This window comes from Dermacentor silvarum, chromosome 4 (genome assembly GCF_013339745.2).
Source record: "Dermacentor silvarum isolate Dsil-2018 chromosome 4, BIME_Dsil_1.4, whole genome shotgun sequence".
NCBI lineage: Eukaryota > Metazoa > Arthropoda > Arachnida > Ixodida > Ixodidae > Dermacentor > Dermacentor silvarum.
Window position 1 is genome coordinate 48,974,954 of NC_051157.2, and position 17,935 is coordinate 48,992,888.

General features: G+C 44.6%; 1 protein-coding gene across 1 annotated transcript in view; it reads right to left on the reverse strand.

The window, feature by feature from the left end:
• LOC119449974 (gamma-aminobutyric acid receptor subunit beta-like) overlaps positions 1-17,935 on the reverse strand; it is a 29,400-nt gene continuing 11,465 nt past the window's right edge. Inside the window, exons 5-9 of the mRNA XM_037713298.2 lie at positions 17,817-17,899; positions 16,941-17,075; positions 13,968-14,120; positions 7,864-8,126; positions 1-5,156 (exon numbers count right to left, since the gene is read on the reverse strand). Of these exons, the coding sequence (XP_037569226.1) occupies positions 4,758-5,156; positions 7,864-8,126; positions 13,968-14,120; positions 16,941-17,075; positions 17,817-17,899 (1,033 nt within the window). The 3' untranslated portion in view covers positions 1-4,757. The remainder of the gene's footprint in view (positions 5,157-7,863; positions 8,127-13,967; positions 14,121-16,940; positions 17,076-17,816; positions 17,900-17,935) is intronic.

Here is a 17,935-nt window from a genome sequence, read left to right on the forward strand (position 1 = left end):
TGTGGCGAAATATAAATCATCTTTATTAGTTCATGACACTTTTGTAAAGAAAACCATCATGTTTGTGAACAGGCGCCTACTGTGCTCTCATACTATGTCATTGACAAAGAGAGAGAGAAAAAAAACAAAAATAATCATGATTCGTGGGAAATACCTTGTTTTTTCCACCCACAAGCATTAACATGACTTCTGCATTTTCATATATATATATATATATATATATATATATATCTTGAGAGATGAGAACAATGTTGTTTGTGGAAGCTATGGGCTGAAAACATTTACAAACAGCAGTTGGAAAATGAGCTGCATAGAAAAAAAAAACTAGCCTAAAAGTTTCGTCTGAACACTCTCTTGCCTCTTATTTATTTTGTTCGCATAGGTCAGCGCTCTTTCCAAACCTGTCAACGACCCTCTTAGAAGGCAAGGTGAGACAAAAAAAATATACGGGTGGCTAGAACGATAGCATGACGACATACAAAGATGACATTGAAGTTATACCTGCTGAAACCTGCAGCAGCTTCGAACTTTATTTTCAAGACTGGTGATTTCTCACTTCTTTGGTAACAACTGTGCTAGATTAGCGTTGGTCTGTTTATTATACTGAATTTGAAATTTGCTAAGTGAGAAAGGTTGTGTGCCGTTTTGGAAGCCGTATTTCACGTCAGCTAATCAGGAGAAGGGCTTACAATGCCGCATGTCCAGAATTAAGGACAGTTCATGATCTTCCGCGAGGAATGCTTTGCTAGACACTCAAGGCAGTGCTGAGGGTCAAGGACAGCAGTTGGAAGATGACACTGCTCACCGCTCTGATTGGTTGTCTCTTTTTTTTTTTTTTGACAACGTCTCTCAGCACATACATATATTTAGACAGTCCTTAGAACGTCTGTAAATATCTTATAAATTGTTTTGCTTTTCTGTAGATTTACCGCCGTAGATATACAAGCGTGAAATACATATTTTAGAAATGTTTATAAAACGCGCAGGGTAACAAACCGATAGACTGCCAACAAGACATGTACACATATTGAGGGACTTTTATGGACTCTTAGTTTATGCGGAATATCTATAGACTTTATAGGCTACACATAACTAGATAGCCGATGAAAGTATCCCCTACTGCAGTTTGTGGATAGCCTATAAACTAAACATAGTTCATAGATAACTCACGATGTAAAAAAGCTTCTGTAGATGATTCTGTACAAATATTACATGTTTCAGTTTAGTTTCTGTTAATTATTGTAAGGTAGCCCTGCTTGGGCTTCATGGCCCGCTAACTATTCAACAAAATGCACCAATGCGCACAGATAAAAAGTGCCATAATCCAAGAGATGATAGCCAATATTCAGACTAGTCACGAACGGTTGTTAATTTTAAGCAGCATTGGGAGCTCGACCCTCGATGAACTGGTACCAGCCCGCCAGCTCCAGACTACACAGCGCTGCATGGAAATGGTGAGATGAAATCTGCGAGAAAATGTGACGCACTACGAACACTGCCTGAAAAACCGGCATCAGGCAGTTAGCAAAGTGTGGCTTTACGCGGCAGTCATCAGACAGCTTGCCATTCCTGCGGGCGGGCAGAAAAAGTACAAAAACGGCGCTCCTTGGTAATGGCGTCAATTTCTCAACCGCCGCCGCCACGCGTGACTTACTTTCATCACCGCAAGCACCCGTCGGGCAAAACTAAGTTTTAGTGAAATCCACTACGCGTGCCGCCACGTGATAGAAAACTAGTCATGTGCAACATGCTTGTGCCATGGCGTTTGCCGTTTTTATGTCGCAGGCTAGGCGGTATACACTTGGCCTTCGAGATCGGTAACGTGCCGCTCTCTATCGGAGGTCAAGGTGCACTACAACTGCTTCTTAACCGAGCGGCGGAGCTCTACGGACACTGCTTGACGCGTCCTCAGTGAATGCAAAGCAAAGGGATAATGTTGCCGCGACGGCTCTATAGCGGAGTTTGAAAACTAACGAAGTAATCTATCGTAGCGACACTAAAGAAGGAAGACTTGTACACGTCGTTACAGCCGCGTGAAGTCCCGAAGGCGCCAGAAGCTATCGTTGTCTAACGGTTGAAAGTCCAGAAGGCTGTCTTACTACTCCGCTTCAGAGACAAGCCTCTAGACCGACGTATGCAAGTAGTACCCCTGAAGGTGGAAAGTTACCATGATTATTTCAGCGCAGTCAAGGCTAAGTGACCGAACAGCTTGCGGTTGTTTAATCAAGTCTGGTCGATTTTTCTCGTATATCGCCGGACAGCGCTGCAGTTTTATCAATGTATCACTTATTTACATGTTTGTGTGCTCGTTTTTTTTTTTCATACCGCGTTGACGCTGGCGCATTTAATTTGCCACTTCTTAAGTTTACTTAGTGAGAATGGCTGTAAAAATGGTTAAAAGATTACGAATTAACTTCTTTGCTTTTACACATTTTAGCTTTCCTTACCCGGATGACTATTTTCATTGAACCTGTGCCAAGAACTGCTGCTTAACCTGACCGCAATGAACCAAATACTTTTGGTTTCTTTGGCTATGACGCGCGATGAGACTACTACACAGAAGGGGACACTTCGCTTCGCTTATATGACTAATAAATGGAAGACCTAAAGCTGGCCGTCAACATTTCATAATACCCTGCTATTATTCTCGTCAAAAAGTGCTCGGTATCATTTGGATCTATTTCGTCGCCATTGGGGACGCATATCCAGTGACCTCTCCCGCTGTCTGTGAAATAAGAAGCATTTCTTTCCCGCTGAGTTGAGTAACGCAAAAAACGTTAGCCTGTTTTTATTACAACTGTATATGAATGTTGTGATTCTCTCAAGTTTGGGTGATCTGTAGCGGTATACTCGCACTGGATAACATATGTAATAAATGAAAAAGTAATGTAGTTACTACACTGTACTTCGTCTCACCTAATCCGCGCAGTGCACTGGAAGTTGGGGATTGTGTCGACCAATCAGTAACGACATCAGGCTGCGTGTTTGAGGGAAGGGAGGACGACTCGCCTATTGTGCGCCACTGACACTTTCGTGAAGCTTCGACTCACTCGGAGTCGCGCAACCATCGTGATCAGAGGCGGGCAACGAAGGAAATTACGTTCAGTAGGAGTGCAACCTGGGTTCGTTGGTATATGACGTACACGGTACGAAAACGGCACAAAGTACACGACACAAAGTAAGAGGAAACAGCCTGACGCAGTGCTCGTCCTGTTTGTACCTCTTTCTCTGTTATCGTGCAGTTTGCGCTGTTTTTGTACCATGTGCAACGGAGGGAACCTTGTCTTGGCCCTTCGTTCTGGTTGGCCAACGGAACTCCTCGATTTCCCTGCAATGCACGAAATTAGTCCGATAAATAATAGAATTCCTTCGTTCATGTACATTTGCTTACGCTGGAGAAAGATGTGAAACAGCGGATTAAGCAATTCGGCAAAGTTTTCGCAAAGTGCAGCACAAGCCGTATTTACCAGCGTTTCGTGCCAAGGCAGTGTCTATGTACAGTTCAGCGATAACTCCGAACATTTGTTATTTCATCGAGTAAATGTAATTACCTCAAACAATAAATAAAACCTGTGCGAACAAATCTCCTCACTGAATTTTTATCACTTAAGCAGTGAGTCCTGACAAAGCGGGAATATGTCCCCACTGCCTACATGTGAATCGGCGAAGTTTCCGCTGAATCATTGATATTGCCGCTAAAGCCTCCTCGTTTGGCTCATTTTTTACGTTGTGCGGCTGCACGCTCCCCAATATGCACATTTGGGAACAAAGTTTCACATAGCGACACGAACGACACTCGAATAAAGAAAAAAATGATAAATAGTTCTTAGTAAATATATATTCTATTCCATCACTACCTCCGTGTTTGCGTACTCAGTCTTAGTTGAAAACTTCAACAGTTATTGCTCACGATTGGTGCGGGTCGTTACTGAAGAAGTAAACCACTGCTAAGTACGTATACGTACACCAGCCTTTCTTGGTATTACGGTGTAGACGGATGCCTCACTTATAATGAAGCCGTGTCTGCTAAAGCCCGATGCACTAAGAACTCCTGGCCGTCAAAAAAGAGCGGCGCGAAACAAGTGTCATGTGCGCTATGCAACTACTAGGTGGTAATTTCGTCCGACTCTCAACGCTCGTTCAATTCACCGGTTAACCTTTTCTGAAAGGTAGCCAACCGTTGAAATCGTTGTCTACGGAAGGAAGTTTACACCGCATGGTATTAGCACTACCAGTATCCATTCGTCGCTCGCGTGGCTTAGCCTTGGTTTGGCTATGGGTCGTTGCACTCTTCTCGTATACCTGCAGTAAAACTGAAGCGTGTGAAGCAAGCCGTTTCACCAGTCTTGTGTCAAGAAGAGTGTATGTTCGCGAGAAGTACTTGAAAACTCGTTATCATAATGGCTGCGTGCGAGGACACCAGAATATTAGTGATAAATTTGGCGTTCATCATATCGAAGCCACTACAAACGGTACTATAGAATACAACGGAGAAAATACATTTGAAAGGTAGCAATCTCGTCGACCGAACTTGGACCCCTTCTCTGGGTGCGTTCTTGCGTTAGTGCAAGTGTTGTCTCAAGTGCGGCGAGATTCGTTCGCTTGCACGTAACATTTACCGCACTTAAGCCGTCACCGAAATGTATCCGCCACTTCATCGACGCCAGAGCGGCGAGACCTCGACGAATGTCGGGTAGGTGTTTCCCTCCTTTTCTCACAGTACGTGGGGCCCAGCAGCAGAGACTGCAGGTGCCAAGTCACATGAGGTAGAAACACCAGTAGACGGCGTTGAACAGGAGGTACGAGATGGGGAAGATGACCCTCGAGTACTTGTCGATCTTGTTGACGTCCTTGATGCGCGGCATGGAGGCCCTGATGGCGCTTGCGCCCCGTCGCAGCGTCTGAAAGACGCGCGGCCTCCGCGCGAAGCCGCCGCCGCCACCGTAGTCCGCCCCTGCTCGATGACCGGCGCCTCGGTAGCAAGCGCCTGCCGGCAACGTGCGGGAGTTGTACGGGAAGCGGCCCGTCATGCGGAACGATGGTGGGAACTTAAGCTCGCTATCGCTGCCGGGCGCCGACAGGGGACGATGCCGGTTGCGCAGGCACGGGATTGGGGACAGCCGCACGTCGTGCAGCTCGATGATCTCTTCGTTGTTCTGCAACGAAAATAAATGCAAAGCAGATGACAGACGCCGAATGCAGTATATAATAATGTTCATGGATATCTGGATTCAGAATAAAAAAAGAGAGAGAGACGATATAAAGGAAACAAGTAGAGAGGTTAACCAGAACGGAAAATCAGATTTCCTACCCTACAACGGGAAAACGGGGGAAGGGAGATAGAGAGATAAGAAGAAACAGAGAGATATAGAGAGTTGAAACACATTGTCACAGCCAGTCACCATCACCGCACACTATCGGAGCGCTGGATCATGCGCATCTCAATAAACCCCAATTCAGGCTGAAGTTGATTGTGCAGGTCTGTTGCTCCCCCAAAACTGCAGGATTGTCTTCGTCGCCCTCTGCGGCGATGACTTATGAGGTACACATTCCAAAATTGCTTGCTTCGATAATGGCCTGTGATCGAAGCGAGCGAGTGCTAACCCGAGCCATCACCTCCGTATGCTGTAGCCCGGACAGTCACATATAACCTTAGAATCAAAATGCGTGAAGGCATATGTGTCCCGTAAGAGCCCTCAGCACGCCTCCGTATGTTTCTTCGATCTTTCAAGATATTTCAAGCCTGCAAAGACGAACTCTACAAACACACGCAGGAAATCACGTATAACGTCGAAAACTGACGCTGACGGATAACTTCTGCACGAACTCGACCTCAAGAAGTCCGCTGAACATTACCATGAAAAGAAGTGAGTTGCCAACGTGGCGGTACCACATCTGAATTAGTTATCGGAGCTTCTCTGAAAGTTGATCTGCTTCGGAGTGCTTTCTTTCTGGTACGATCGTGCCGACGGAACCACTCAAATCCATTTTGAGCGATTCATTTTGAGAGGTTGAAGACGACATGTCAACGATGACAGTCTTCGGCACAGTCTCGAAGGGAGCTCTCTCTCTCTCTCTCTCTCGGGGAATCTGAAGTAAGGAGACTTCTTGTAGCTCCCACTTCTGTGCGAGTTCTTTGCGAAACAGACTATAGATTAGAGTCAAAGGCAAAATAGACGCCGATCACAAGCATAAATATTAACGAGTCGTTCCGGCAAACCTGTGAGGGCTTTTTTCACGCCTTGTTATTATTTATTTTGTGGTCGGCGTCCATTTTACTAGTCACTATAAATAATCCCGAACGAGTTTTCGTCAAACACTTGATTCCAGAGTACAGATGATAAAGTTTTATGGTTCAAAGGACCCTTTCAAAGCAAGACAACCCAGACTGGTCGAACAAACAAACGAACAAAATTAATTGTTCTCTTGGATTATGGACAGAGACAAAGTGTGCCCGAAACCTGAGGGATCATGTTGAAAAGAAAGTCCTCATTGCTTTCTGATAATTCATCGCAGGAACTTCCACAACGACAGCGCCAATAATTCTTAATCTATATTTCGTAAACACTGCTCAACGTTCTCATGCCGCCTAAGCTGCCATGCTACTCTCTCGCGCAGACACTAGCGGCCCGATTAGACTCTCTAATAAATTTCTGACGTATCTTTATGTTTGTAAGGCCCCTCTAAACGAAGCACTCAGGGACATAGCGAGTTACAGTCCTGATAAATGGCTAGAGCACCCAAGTGTCGCACACACAGGTATGTTCAAGCCGACTGCCACAGGTCGCGGATTCACAACTTGCATTTAAGAATCTGTTGCCAGGAATGCTGGTCTTCGCTGCTTAGGTTTCACTACTATTTTTTTGCAGCGAAGCTGTTATACGCTAGGTTCTGGCGGTTTGTGTGCGTAGGCAAAAAAGATGGCGGCCACCCCAGAGCTAACGACCTGTCGATCCCGGTCATAATAAGGGTGACAAAAGCATACCGCTGGGTATGCCCCAGCTGCGTTTAATCGCGAGAAGTGTCAAAACGTATTGTGATACAAAAATATCACAATAAAAAAGTGAAACCGGAGTAGACACTGTTTAGTATGAATTGCGGTTTGACGTCACGGGCTCTATAGGCAAACCACGTAACCTTATCTCAGTTCCTTTCCGCCCCTGCAATGGATAGACCGCGTGCGGTGAGGACTGCGGAAGAACAGCGCGCCTACGAAGAACACATTGTGAACAAAAGCGGAAATGTGCGCGGCGATGGCAGGTGGCACGTAATACGGACGAAGATCGTGCCGCAAACGCCAAGCGTATGCACCTTTGGTTGAATCACCCCTACCGACTCCTACTCCCATTGTAATTGTGGGTGACTTCAACATAGACGTGTCTCGGTCTGACTGAAAGTGATTCATGGCGTTTCTCTTGGGAAGGTTCGGTATTCAATGTTACACAAACATCAGTGTACCCACGACGCGTCATCAGTCGTGTCTAGACCTCAGATGCAACTCCACTGGTCATCCACCCTCACAGAGTTAAATGGCTCTGAATTTTTTTTAATCAACAGCACCGCCCTTGAGTAGACGAGCTTGATCAGTATGCAAAACGAATGCATGCGTTATTGTCTCGGATGGCTTATCGCTCACTACGTGGTTCACTATAGGCTACATTGAAGGCAGCATAGAGAGCATTTGCCAAGAACGCACTGCTTGGTGAGAAGAAAGGTTTCTCGACCCTGGGACCATAACTGCGCACTGCAAGCCCAAGCTGACGAAGATTTGTCAAGTGTGCTAGGGATGGTACAATGACACGGGTTTTCTGCCGAGAGTATTGCAGTTTGCGTGGAGCGCGAGATGACAGGCCGCCTGCTCACCGGATAAGGGGTATCCGCCTGCGGTGGGGCATTGGGGTGGTGGGGTGGTGGCGGAATCTTGGTATCCTTGCTCTTCTTCGTCTTCTTCTTGGCCCGCGCTCCCCAGTAGGTGTAGTTGACGGCCGCGTACTCGAGCAGTGCGGCGAACACGAACACGAAGCACATGACCAGGTAGATGTCGATGGCCTTGACGTACGAGATCCTCGGCAGCGAGGACCGCACTCCCGTGCTGATGGTGGTCATGGTCAGCACCGTCGTTATGCCTGATTAGATGATGACAATAAAAGAACATGAGGCAGAGCATAGGTAACCATTTGGTGAAAGTGCTGTGTTAATTAATGTTTTACACGACTTATGCGTAAAGCGCATTACAAAATTTCAGCAGAAACATTCTTGTCCTAGTGCAGCCACTTTTTTGGCGGGCGGCCGGGCTATGTATCTCGCCATTTTGATCAGCCGATCCTAGTGATAGTGGAGTCTATCTCGCAGTTTTCGTGGGCCGATACCAGTGATAGTGCAGTCTAAAATTATGTGCCACAGAGATGACTGAGTATGAACTACTGGGGCGATAGGATACGTCCACTGGGTCCAGGGGATATTTGCCGCTTTGTATGTTTGCTGTGTATGAGGGTTGGGGTCACTAGATGCGTGCCAGTATGTTTTAGTTTGCTTTTATTCTTATATATTGCCATTTGAGACATTCTGTCTAACCTGTTATAAATAGAAACACTACAGCATATAATGTTTCATAACCGTTCGCCGCACAATAGCTACATTATTCATACAACCATTCTCTACAAATAATAAATAATTCGCATTACGTAGACGTCAACCACAGTTTAGTCTGCCAATTTCTTTTCTTACTGGTTGTGCATCCTCGAAAACATTGCATTAGATACACCTAAGACAAAAAAAATCACTCCCCCAAACACTCCCTACAGATGGTTAACCAGCGAAGCTGAAACGTGCGGCCCCGGTGTTTAGCAGTGGGTTAATCCCGGCGCTGTATTGAAGCGTTTCTCAATTATTGGTTACATGTTTGTGTTTCTAGTGGAACGCAAGCTCCAATGGTGGACGGATGCTGCTAATCACGACGCCGAGCTAACTCGAGATATCGAACGCATGCGACAACGGCGAGCCCAGGAGGCGGTGTTGCGGGCAGAGCAGGCGTGCGTGCTCGGGTACGACGCAGAGAACGACGTCACTAACGGCGCTGCCAATGGCGCGCCCGCTTGGAAGCGACGTAGAGAACGACGTAACTGACGGCGCAGCCAATGGCGACGTTTATCGAAACATGTAGCGAACGGTTTTTCGTTTCGCCTAGCCATATACAGGTCTTTCTTTAAAAAGAAGCTAAGCAGAAAAAAAATTCCGGCAGAAGACATCACGATGAATGTCGAGGTTAATGCGATGAGCATTAAAGCAATTTAGTGGCGCGCCGTGTCCTCACCGGAGACACACGAAGGGGCAACCTCGCTGCCAACGGACAATGCCAAATGATTCCCCAACACAGTGTATCTTGTTATTCGCAGTGCTCGCCAGTTGAAACTACGTAGTGTCCCTAGTATCCTGGATATACAACTTCGTTTTGAATGGCTCTCCATCAAGCGGGCGCGCTCGATGCACATCTGCCCGTTGTGAATGGGGCTCTATCGCTTTAATGTATCGAAGGCTACATACCCGTGGTGTCACCGTGGCCGATCCATTTGAGGAAGGGGGGGGGGGGGGAGGGGGGGCGATTAGCCAAGAATGGGCACATACCAGCATCACATAGGCAGTGCCGAAGTTGTCAATTCCGGCACATACCCAGGTGGCACAAACCCCACGGCACTTTCCCAGTGACCTAACTTGTTGGGTCATACCAATGACTATATTCGGCTTCATACCCAGTGACCCAGGCTGTCTGCTCGGCAAGACAGCAACCAGCACATACCTCTTGGCCCAAGCTATTAGACAACTTCTGTCACTTCGTAGAAAAGGTTAGGTGCAAACATATATACCGCAAAGTGGGTAAACTTCCCAAAGGATGAAAGGAGAAAGAAAGATTTATTTTCTTCTGTATCTTTACGTAGGTGTTACATTTGTCTGTCTGGCAAATTAACATGGTGCATACTATAGTATATTTTATAGCGATTAGCATTCTTTGGGAAGTTTACCCACTTATTATTTAACAAATACCATATAATAAATATTAAGTGGGTAAACTTCCCGAAGAATTCTAATCGCTATAAAATATACTATAGTACGCACCATGTTAATTTGCCACAGACAAATGTAACACCTACGTAAAGATACAGAAGAAAATAAATCTTTCTTCCTTCTTTCTTCTTTCATTAGGGTGGTAGAGAGCATTTAGGACACCACTAGTCTGTTTGACAATCTAATGTAATTAGTTCCTACTTCAAAGTTGATTTTGGTCCAGCGCCTGTAAGGCTTAGGTTCACAGCGATTGCCTTAGAGAAAGCAACAGGAAACAGTGCTTGTTTTGTCAAATGAAGTACAGTTGACCGCTGCTATAGGCGTTCACCGTGTGCGCTGAATCTGAGCAAGTGTGATATCGCTTTAGCAGCAATTATGGAAAGAAAAGTAGGTGTAGACTTATTTTAATAGTGTTTGAAGGTAATTGGCTCAGGTTGAAAAAAAAGTGTTCTGAACAATATTGATCACCTTAACCACATTCTTTAAAATTTCAAGTATTTCCTTTCTTCGGAAGGTGGAAAAAAATGAAACTTTCTAAGCTGGATTCACCAAAATTGTCGCGAAACTTTCGCCGTTGTGTGAAATAGCAAACTAACCTAGTGGTTAAAACAAGAAAAAAACTACAAAACATCATTTTATGTGTCATATCTGTCATGCATATAATGGGCAGAATGGCAGTTGCACTTCAGTGACGAGCTGGAAAAAAAAAACGCCTGCACTAAGGACCGTCCTCCAAGAGCGGAGTGAAAACTATTTTTTTTTCTGCATAAGAACTTCGTAGAGGGAGCAAGAAAAATGTTTGCGTCAATGATACACCATGATAGATCATTCTCAATGTTCGCGTCATTCTAAACATTTCTGCTTATCCCATTAAGCAGACAGCACGCTACTAATGGTTGACTGTGAAGAATGATGCCAATATAAAATACGTATACCACTGTATATACTTCTTCAGTGGCAATATAGCAGTCATTGAAAGAAATTGTCCTGTGCAATCTTTCTTTGTGAACGGCAGTGTGTACATTGATCGGAAAGATTGGAAAGCATCTAGAAGAGCATAATATTGTAAAACACATAGCGATATTATTCGCATATATGATCTCAGGTTCAAATGCGCATGCCTGTCTTCATTGACGGAAATCATGCTTATGCGTAAACATGACAAAGACAGTCGTGATCGTTTGTGGAGGCATAATAAAACCAACGGTACCGCGACTTCCACGTGATTTTCACCCAAGTGCTGGCTTTCTAGGAAAATAGCATTTATGTTTTAATTTGACTTCTGTTTTCGCTGTTTCTGTTGATTTTCTTGGCCTACATATCATGCGCTTTCAATGAAGCCATACAGTTGCAAGCGAGCGCTGGTATTGTTTGCTTTGCTTCCTTTTATATCGTCTGTTCTGTTAACTACTAAAATTTACAAAAATGTTCATCATACACTCGCCACCGAGAGAACACGAATTGAACAAGATACTTAAAGACAATATGCTTTAGAATGTCTTAAAATAGTAATACTGAAATCGCAGATGTCTTTGTGCCGTGACATTGGGAAAACAGAGGTTCTGAACGTATTGTCGTGACGTCGGAAACTCGAGGGACAAACGAAACGCACTTGTCGGCAGAGGCAGTAAAAATAACGGACGGTTTTTAATACCGCGCGCTAGTCACTGCTTCTACTTCTTCTTGCTCTCTATGTTTTTCACATGTGCCGATATGTCTTGTTACGTCGTCGTCTTTGCCGCATAGACACGCGGCATTTGCCTCCCTCCCAGGGGAAGCATCGTCCCGGTGCGCAACTTGAGCATATGCATGTACGAGACACTAAAACGCGAGTCACTTGGAAGAGTACAGCTTCATGCCTACCACATGCACCACTTCGGGGGGTTGCTTGCGGCACCACGAACAAGCTTCACCATCGGGCACGACCTCTTAATTCACGTCGTTCAGTCGTCGGATAACTGTGTATGGACCGAAATATCGCCTTAGTAGTTTTTCAGAAAGCTCCCTACGCCGAATAGGTATCCAAACCCACACTCTTTCACCGGGTGTGTAGGCGACGAATTTGTGCTGACGATTGTACCGCATTGCGTCCTGGTCTTGCTGGCGGTGGATGCGTACACGTGCAAGCTGTGTGGCTTCTCCGGCACGTTGAGCAAATTCTTCAGCATCTGCATGGATATCGTCGCACTCGTGGGGCAGCATTGCATCCAAAGTTGTCGAGGCTTCGCGACCGTGTACCAAGCTGAATGGTGTCATACGAGTAGTTTCCTGTTGATAGGTGTTATAAGCGAAGGTTGCATAAGGCAAAATCTCGTCCCAGTTCGACATACATGCAAAGCACGTCTGCGAGTGTCTTGTTAAAATGCTCCGTTAGTCCATTCGTCTGGGGATGATAGGCTGTCGTTTTCCGGTGGGCTGTGCCACTGAGTTTGAGAACTGCTTCTAAATGTTCGGCCGTGAACGCGGTTCCTCTGTAAAATTACAACCGCTGGGGCACCGTGCCTAAGCACGACGTTTTCGACGAAAAATCGAGCTGCTTCAGCTGCTGTTCCGCACTGGGTAGCTTTTATCTCCGCATAACGGGTAAGGTAGTCAGTGGCGACAATAATCCACCTGTTCCCTGCAGTTGAAGTTGGAAACGGTCCAAGAAAATCTATGCCAATTTTGGCAAAGGGCGTTCCCTGTACCTCTACAGGATGTAGGAGACCAGCTGGCTTGTCGGGTGGTGCTTTGCGTCTTTGGCAGTCACGTCAAGTGCGTACATGATGTTTAACATCGGCTGGGAGCTTCGGCCAATAATTCTTCCGCCGCAGTCAGTACAATGTTCGTGTGCAGCCCAGATTACCTGAGGTGGCCTCATCATGACACGCTGCGAGAACTTCATTGCGAAGCGAAGCAGGCACGACCAGTAAGTAGGTGCTGCCCGTCGGAGAAAAGTTCTTCTTATAGGGAACATTGTCCTTCAAACAAAATGACGCCAGACTGCGCCCAAACAGTCGAGGCACGCCTTTACCTCGGCCTTCCAAGAAATGAATAAGCGGAAGCAGTTCTGAGTCGTCGTGCTGCTGCTGGGAAATTATAAATGTATCGACGACTCCCAAGAATGCAGCGTCTGTGTCCTGATCCTCGGTGACAATATAATCACCGAATTTTGGCGTGCTAATTTGAGCACGCTAAACTTCTAGCAAACCAATAACAAAATTTCTAAGGCGATACTTTCCCTTTCACATTTTAACGTGATAGCGTTAAGGGCCCCGTGTCGCAGAAAATCCGGCGTCGGCAACTGGTGTCGGGGTGTGATGTCGGCGGGTGGCGGAGAAAATCATCCCCAACCACGCCCTCCGAATATATTTAGGTACATTTTTATGCCACGCCTTCTTATATAACATGCGGTATGTGCGGGTTATATTTCCACACCATTCTATCATTAATGTTGCTCATACCTTGTCTTGCATTCTTGGCAAAGCTGTTCCTCGGAATTTTGAGAATGACAATCCACAGACAAATGTCATGGAACAATACACCCACAGCGCATGCATTTTATGTTAAATCTTCTCAGACTGAAATATTAAAAGTACGAAACAAAAACGGAAACCTGAAAATTATGCAATTTGCTTGGCGCGGCTGTGCAATATCTCCGGGATGGCCCACACAAGAGGCCGCGTTTCTACCAAAAAGCTCGCTTTCGTGCATAGCGTTCGCCACCAGTGTTTCCCGGTAACCATTACGGTTGCTTAAGCTGCAGTTGTCGAGAAGCGTGAGAAGCAGTCAGGGATCTTTGAATGATAACGCGTTCCACTCTTAAAAGCGAAGCTTAAGCGTCCACCAATTTTTTTAAGGGGGGGGGGGGGGGGGATGCCAATGAAAAACATCTCTTTCTGCTTAGGCCACCTCGAAATACATACCGAGAGCAACCCTCGCGGACGTCGCTTCATGGTTGATCCAAAAGGACACCCATGATAGCATCACGATCAATATTGATGGAAGATATGTCTGGAAGATGAAGTATCCAATGTTTCTCTTGAGCTCAAAACTGAGCGATAATCGTTGATATGTTCCTGCAAGCAGAGGACAAGGCATTAAAAAGGTTCCACTCACTCCACTTGAGACCTAAATCATTTAGTAGGGGATTTTAATTTAGCAACATATATTGAATGAAATAGAAAAATTGTCATCCACCCACCTGTAGCACAAAACTAGAATGCATGGAATAGATTCGTGGGCATCATATGCACAGAGTCGTACTAAGTGTACTTTGCTGATAGTACTAGACATGCAACACGTAGTAATGAAGGTACTGTTCAACGATATGTGTGCGTGATTAAGAGGACGTTATTACTCACACTGACAACACGCATCTAAATATAAGCTCAATGGTAGCGCCAGTCGGTTGGGAGTGTTGGCAGTTACAGTATTTCACTTCTGACAGTACTGATAATGACAGTACTGCTATGTAGAGTTATGTGGTATGTTAGTGTAGATTACAGCACATCTTGAGTATCTGGCACACCGCATACATTTCAAATGGCTCTTATGGATAAAGTTAAGCTGTTATGATGTTCTTTTTTGCACCCTAAAATATTTGTTGGTGTTTCGTGAAGTGGCTCTCGCATTTGATGCAGTGAATTACAACTCAAAGCAGCAATATTTCCAAATTGGTTTATACACTTTGCTTGTTTTGCATTTGATGTTCACTTTAAGACGATGATCGCCTTTAAACCTGGTCGGGCACAAATATTCACATAGCCTGTTTGATCTAATCTGGTGTGCCATAGACGCTTTTAGGTCTATAGCATTTTGCCCACATCTCCTTAATCTTTTTTCTCTTCATGAAAACGTCTATATCTACCTTGTACCATTATCTCTGCCTGTAACGAATACGGTCCTATAAATCTCTTTTTTGCTTTTTTTTTTCATCAACACTCTAAACGTCTCTTGTTTATATATAACGAAAAGACGCAACACACCAAGGAAAAAGACAGGCGAAAGGAAAGAGCGTTGTTTATCTGGACTGCTGACCGGTTAATGATTCCGTTCACTTCAGCTCTTTTGAAAGGTTTACGTTACCTACGGGTATCGCTGAGTGGATACCTTCACATTCCATTAGGATGCGCTGAATTGTCTCCGGATTTTTGCAGCACGCACATGAACTCTTTCTCCATTCTATGTCCACGCTTTTGAGGTACAAATGTTTGTGCACTTTACGAGCCCATTTATTTTCATTCGTCATACTGAGTCATTCTTGAAATCTATTTTTGTTCTGTGCTTCTCTGGCTTAAGCAGAGGCCCATTTCATGTCACTCTGCAACGCTCCATTTGTGGCTTTACTATGAGTGATCAATGCCGACAGGCCTACCAATCTCTGGTTAACTTCTGAATCCGACAAGATATCCAATTTTAAGCGCATAATGGCATTTGTGTACGTTAGCGCTGGCACCATTACTCCCTTGTCGGATTATAGCCTCAAAGTGATCCGTGTTTCAGTACAGCTACATTGCGCTTCCCCTTCATTTTTGAATTATCTTCATGGCTGCTTGAGTAGATAGTTCCTTCCTTTATATATACACCCAGGTATTTGTATTGCTTGACTATGGGTTTGACTTGCTGTTGAATTGTTCCCTCGTTGTTACTCGTCTCTTCATTAAAAATCCTCATTCGCGATTTCTGTGTGCCAAATTTAAGGCTTAGATACGTCACTGCGTTGCCACACACATTCGCAAGTTTCTGCAAATTGCTTGCATTGTATACTTGTAGCACTATGTCGTTCGCATACATCAGCCCACGGACCTTCTGTTGCACCCTTGACCCATTATTGATTTAAGATAAACCAACCCGTAATTCACTGTTTTCTAGTCGTCTTTCTATGCCCTTAAGATAAAGCGTGAGCAACAATGCAGACAAAGGGCTCCCTTGCTTCACTCATTGGTGAATTCCACAACTCCATTGCATTTACGGTCTTCACATACAATTTGAACACGGTTGTCGTTTTGTATCTGCAGCAGCTCCAAGAAATTGTCATCTATGCCTTCCCGTTTTAGAATATCCCATTACAGTTCCCTCTTTACGTTGTCGTCAGCTCCCTTATTATCTAGAAAAGCTATGTTTAAAGGTCTATTTGAGCTATTGAAATCTTTATGCACTGAGTTAGGACAAATATGTTATCCTCTAAGCGTCTGCGTGGTCTGAACCCATTCTGTAGTTCTCCGAGTACATCATTTTATGCTGTCTGAAAGTGACTGCCACCTTCTGGGCTATTCGTGAAGGGCATTGCCTCTCGTATAGGCTCTACCAACAATACAAAACCATAGGCAAAAAACAGTTTCGATATTGCCATCTTGGAATACATTTGTAGCCCATACAGGCGAGTACGCAAGGCGTAGATGACAATTTCTTGGAGCTGCTGAGGCAGATACATAACGCCAACCGTGTACAAATTGCAGCACTAGTTAACTTCAATATTGGCCTTTCTCACAAAGGCATTTACTAAGGCTTCTGAGATGCATCTCTTCTTTGGCGAAAGCAGGACGGTCAAGAAGCTTCAAATTTTTCTAACGAGTTTCTGATTAGCACGTAACCGCTATCATTGTGGTTTCTGGTTCTAAGCCACAAATGCTACTAGAAATATGGCGATTTATTGGGATGTCGCTGTCTGGCGCTTCAATTACTGTCGGTCATGGCGACTTCACTTACTCGGACATAATCATAGTTTTCACTTTTCTTCTGTTTAGTCCTTTTGTTGTCTTGCCTGCTCATCTGCTCCTATGCTTGAATGTCTTTTTTTAATTATACAGCAAGAATAGGGCAGCAATTATTTCTACATCTCTTCAAGACCTTCTACTTGAAGACAGCTCTATCTTCACAAGTAAATGACCGCTCACCTGTGGCAAGCTTCTCCTTTCGATCAGTTGTCTCGTATCTTATGATAGAGAATTGCGGAAGTTCAGACTGCTCAACCCCGACGACGGGCTCTGGATCTTTCCAGAACATTACAACGTCCGACACAGTGTATCCATCTGCAGATGGGGACATATTTGAACAAATAAAAATAAAACAACTATGCAAAATCATGGCAAATACCCCAAGTACAACGTCGTATCAAATATGTCGGTTTCAAAATTTTAACGTTCGTACTAACAATGCTAACGAAACAGCGAGTATTGAAGTAACTTTGCATCTCAATTTCGCGACCTCCAAGTTTGCAGAATTGTGCCTCGCTAATGTTTCAAAACATGCTGTAGTTTTCTCTTCTTGGTCAATTCGGCTTGATGCTAATCTTGCTTAAGCAACCGGTTTAGACTACACTGTTAGAAATCGTAGATTGACTGTTCTTACAAACGGGGTCGAAGAAGTGGGCTAACCGTACCTAGCTATTTACCGTCGCGCTGCCTTGATGACGTGCTTAGCGGAAATATATGTATGCTATCATATGCATTGCATATATATATATATATATATATATATATATATATATATATGCTTCTTTGGAGATGGGTGATGTTATAAGACACTGTCATTCCAGTTTTTTTTTTGTCCAGCCAAGGCACGAAGTAAAATTATTCTCACGAAAACTTTTGCGAAAGCTTTATTCCCGACTTCACTGAGGCTTATATTAGCAACCCGGCATTACCACTGTTATCTTAATTTTTTCCTCGCGCTTACTTTTCACAGCCACTGTAATTTTGGCTATAACTTAATTTAGCAGAAGAGAAATCAGCACCTGGAGCAATAATTTTGAAGAGTAGGTTATTACTCACAGCTTTCGATCTCAACCGTGCAGTTTTGGGAGTCCAGTGGATAATAGTGCAAGTCCATCATGCAGGCCAAAGTAGTAGTGAACCTGGGTAAAATAAATGTGTTAATGTCGTATTCAGCG